The sequence below is a fragment of the Protobothrops mucrosquamatus genome, unplaced genomic scaffold, assembly GCF_001527695.2.
Source record: "Protobothrops mucrosquamatus isolate PMUCROS unplaced genomic scaffold, P.Mucros_1.0 scaffold62, whole genome shotgun sequence".
In the NCBI taxonomy this organism is placed as follows: Eukaryota; Metazoa; Chordata; class Lepidosauria; order Squamata; family Viperidae; genus Protobothrops; species Protobothrops mucrosquamatus.
In genome coordinates this window covers 969,449-971,948 of record NW_015386441.1, presented here as the reverse complement: position 1 = coordinate 971,948, position 2,500 = coordinate 969,449, and the positions used below count along the sequence as shown (strand labels likewise).

General features: G+C 36.6%; 1 protein-coding gene across 1 annotated transcript in view; it reads right to left on the bottom strand.

Moving 5' to 3' along the window:
- EBF3 (EBF transcription factor 3) overlaps positions 1–2,500 on the bottom strand; it is a 188,694-nt gene that overhangs the window by 22,238 nt on the left and 163,956 nt on the right. The window contains exon 12 of the mRNA XM_029283363.1: positions 146–234. Coding sequence (XP_029139196.1) covers positions 146–234 — 89 coding nt within the window. The remainder of the gene's footprint in view (positions 1–145; positions 235–2,500) is intronic.

The window sequence follows — 2,500 nt, the reverse complement described above, 5'->3', positions numbered from 1 at the left end:
TTTGGTTGGAAGGCAAGGATATATACAGGAGAGCAATATGCCATTTTCCTACATTTTATTTACTGCAACTCTCGATTTTGCTATGCCTGATCATATATGTGATGAGAATAAATTCACTGAAACTTGTAAACATGAAGTGACTAACCTTTGGTAACCGTTCTGGATCACCTGGATGCCGTGGAATGACTTTCTGCAATCTCTGGAATCCATAATCTATTGTTGGTTCATTAAGGGCTGAAAAAGCATACAGAACAATGTGTCAGTCTGTAGTTATTAGCAAACATATGAAAAGAACAGGCTGACTAAACCCTTGCAATTTTTTCTTTAAAAAACAGATTTCTTGGAACTCATCTTCCTGACTCTTCTTGTTTTCACTCATGGAGAATATTCTTTGTGTCCATAATTAGAAGGATACGTGTAATAGTGGAATTGCCAAAAAAAAGCATATTGCAAAAATAATAATAATAATAAAATGGTTGGCACAGTAACAAAAGTTACAGGTCTTGAAGCCATATATAGCACTCACCAGAGTAATGATATGATGTCTGCATTTCTATACTGTCTGTGAATTTATGGGAAACTGGCAATTATGACATATGTCCAGCTATTGCTTGCTTCAGATTTATCCCTGTGGTCCTTTTTTGTCTAGCATATTGCCTGAGCACAAACCAGGCAGGAGGAGCACTTAATCTTGCAAAGCTTTAATAATCTGTGAATGGCTGACTACAGACTGATGTAGAGCACTATCATTCTACAGCTGCAAACCACTAGCCTCACAAAATTGCAGGCCACAAATAGTAATTAATCTTTTTATCCCTCAAATTGTAATTTTGACTATGAACTGTGCTTGGTCATAAATCAGCAGCACATGCTGCTGTGTACAGTGCATGAATCATGAATTTGACTCAGTTAGACTGCACACATTGTGTTTAACAAGCTTTGCAAGGAGTCATAGGGCTTTATTATAGCTCTGCCTGACTCAAACAAAAACTGAGCCTGGAGGCCCAACGACTCAAGTTAAGATGAAAATACTTATTAGAGTATATTACTTCCTGATGTAGATATCGTTTTTAACAGAGTAACTGCATGGTGCATGGCGCTACATAAATCAATGGGACTAATAAGAACTGCCTCCATCTATTCATTACTCAGCGTAGAATTTAGACTATCACTCATTAGTCAGCATGTAATTTGATGATTAACACCAAACAGCTCAGCAGGTTTGTTGAGCAAAAGCGATGGCAAAAAAGAAAAAAAAATGCTTATAATTTGCTAGTTCATTAATACACCCTGATATTTGGTTTTTTTTAAATAACTGGCTCATAATATTATTAAGTGCTTTTGTTTTTTGTGTAAACATACAATAGTACATCTCATAATCAATGCATGGAGGCTCCCACAATAAGCACTCAATAACATAGCAGAAAGTTGAAGACTGCAATATGATTTGACATTCCATCATGCATCCCGGAGACAAAGGTCCACATAGGAATGTGAAGTAAGACATTTTCTTGTTAATAAAGCATTGATCCGATGTATTGATTTTACATGACATGGCTTTTGCTGGGATTTCACCCTCCTTTTTCTTTGCAAATAGTAAAGCTCTTCAAAATGCCTTGGCGTCTGTGACATGGCAAAATTTCTAACTCTCTGTGATGTAAATTCTATATGTGTAAAACCACTTCATAATCAGACCATTAATCATCAGAAGCTGTCAGCACTGACTTTGGGGACAATTTGTCATGTCTTTGCCTGGTCCCATACTAGTGTGTCAGGCAGAAGCCAAGAGGGTTGGACAGATGAGGGCCTTGTGTAGCCTCACAAAATGACTCGCTGGCAAAATACTGTATAAAAGATAAAGTGTTACTGTTCCCAATTAAGGAACAAAAAAAGGTAGCAGTCAGTGCTCACGTAATAGATCAGAGCTGTTGTTGCTTCTTCAACTTTCCGGCTAATCGCTATGACTGTTTGACTTCATGAAAGGTCTGACGGAAGGTGATCAGAAAAGATAGATGGCCAACCTCAATTGATTTCATGCAGATATAACTGACAGGTGATGGGGGCTTTGATGCAAGCTTTCAAAGGCTTTATGATTTACAATAACCCTACATTTCTATGCTAGGAATTACACCTCCAAATGTTTCAATTTATATTACAGTATCAATCTTACAACCATAGAAGAATTTGAAGTTCTACAGATATAATTGCAAAGCTAGACTGGCACTAGGAAGACAATGACAAAACCTGAAGAATGGAAGAATACTGTTCTGCCTAAAATAATAATTAGTACTTTGTCCCTTTATAATATGTAGAATTCTATGTCTTTCATCTGACAAATGTACAGTATTCCAAGCAGAATTCTGACTCACATATAACCATGAATATCTGTGTACAGGCATACATTTGCATGCAAGAATGAGAAAAGATTGCCCCTCTCTTTAAATTATGATAAAGCTGTCTTTTATTTAAAATTCTTTGAGCTTCTGATAATTGGGCATTG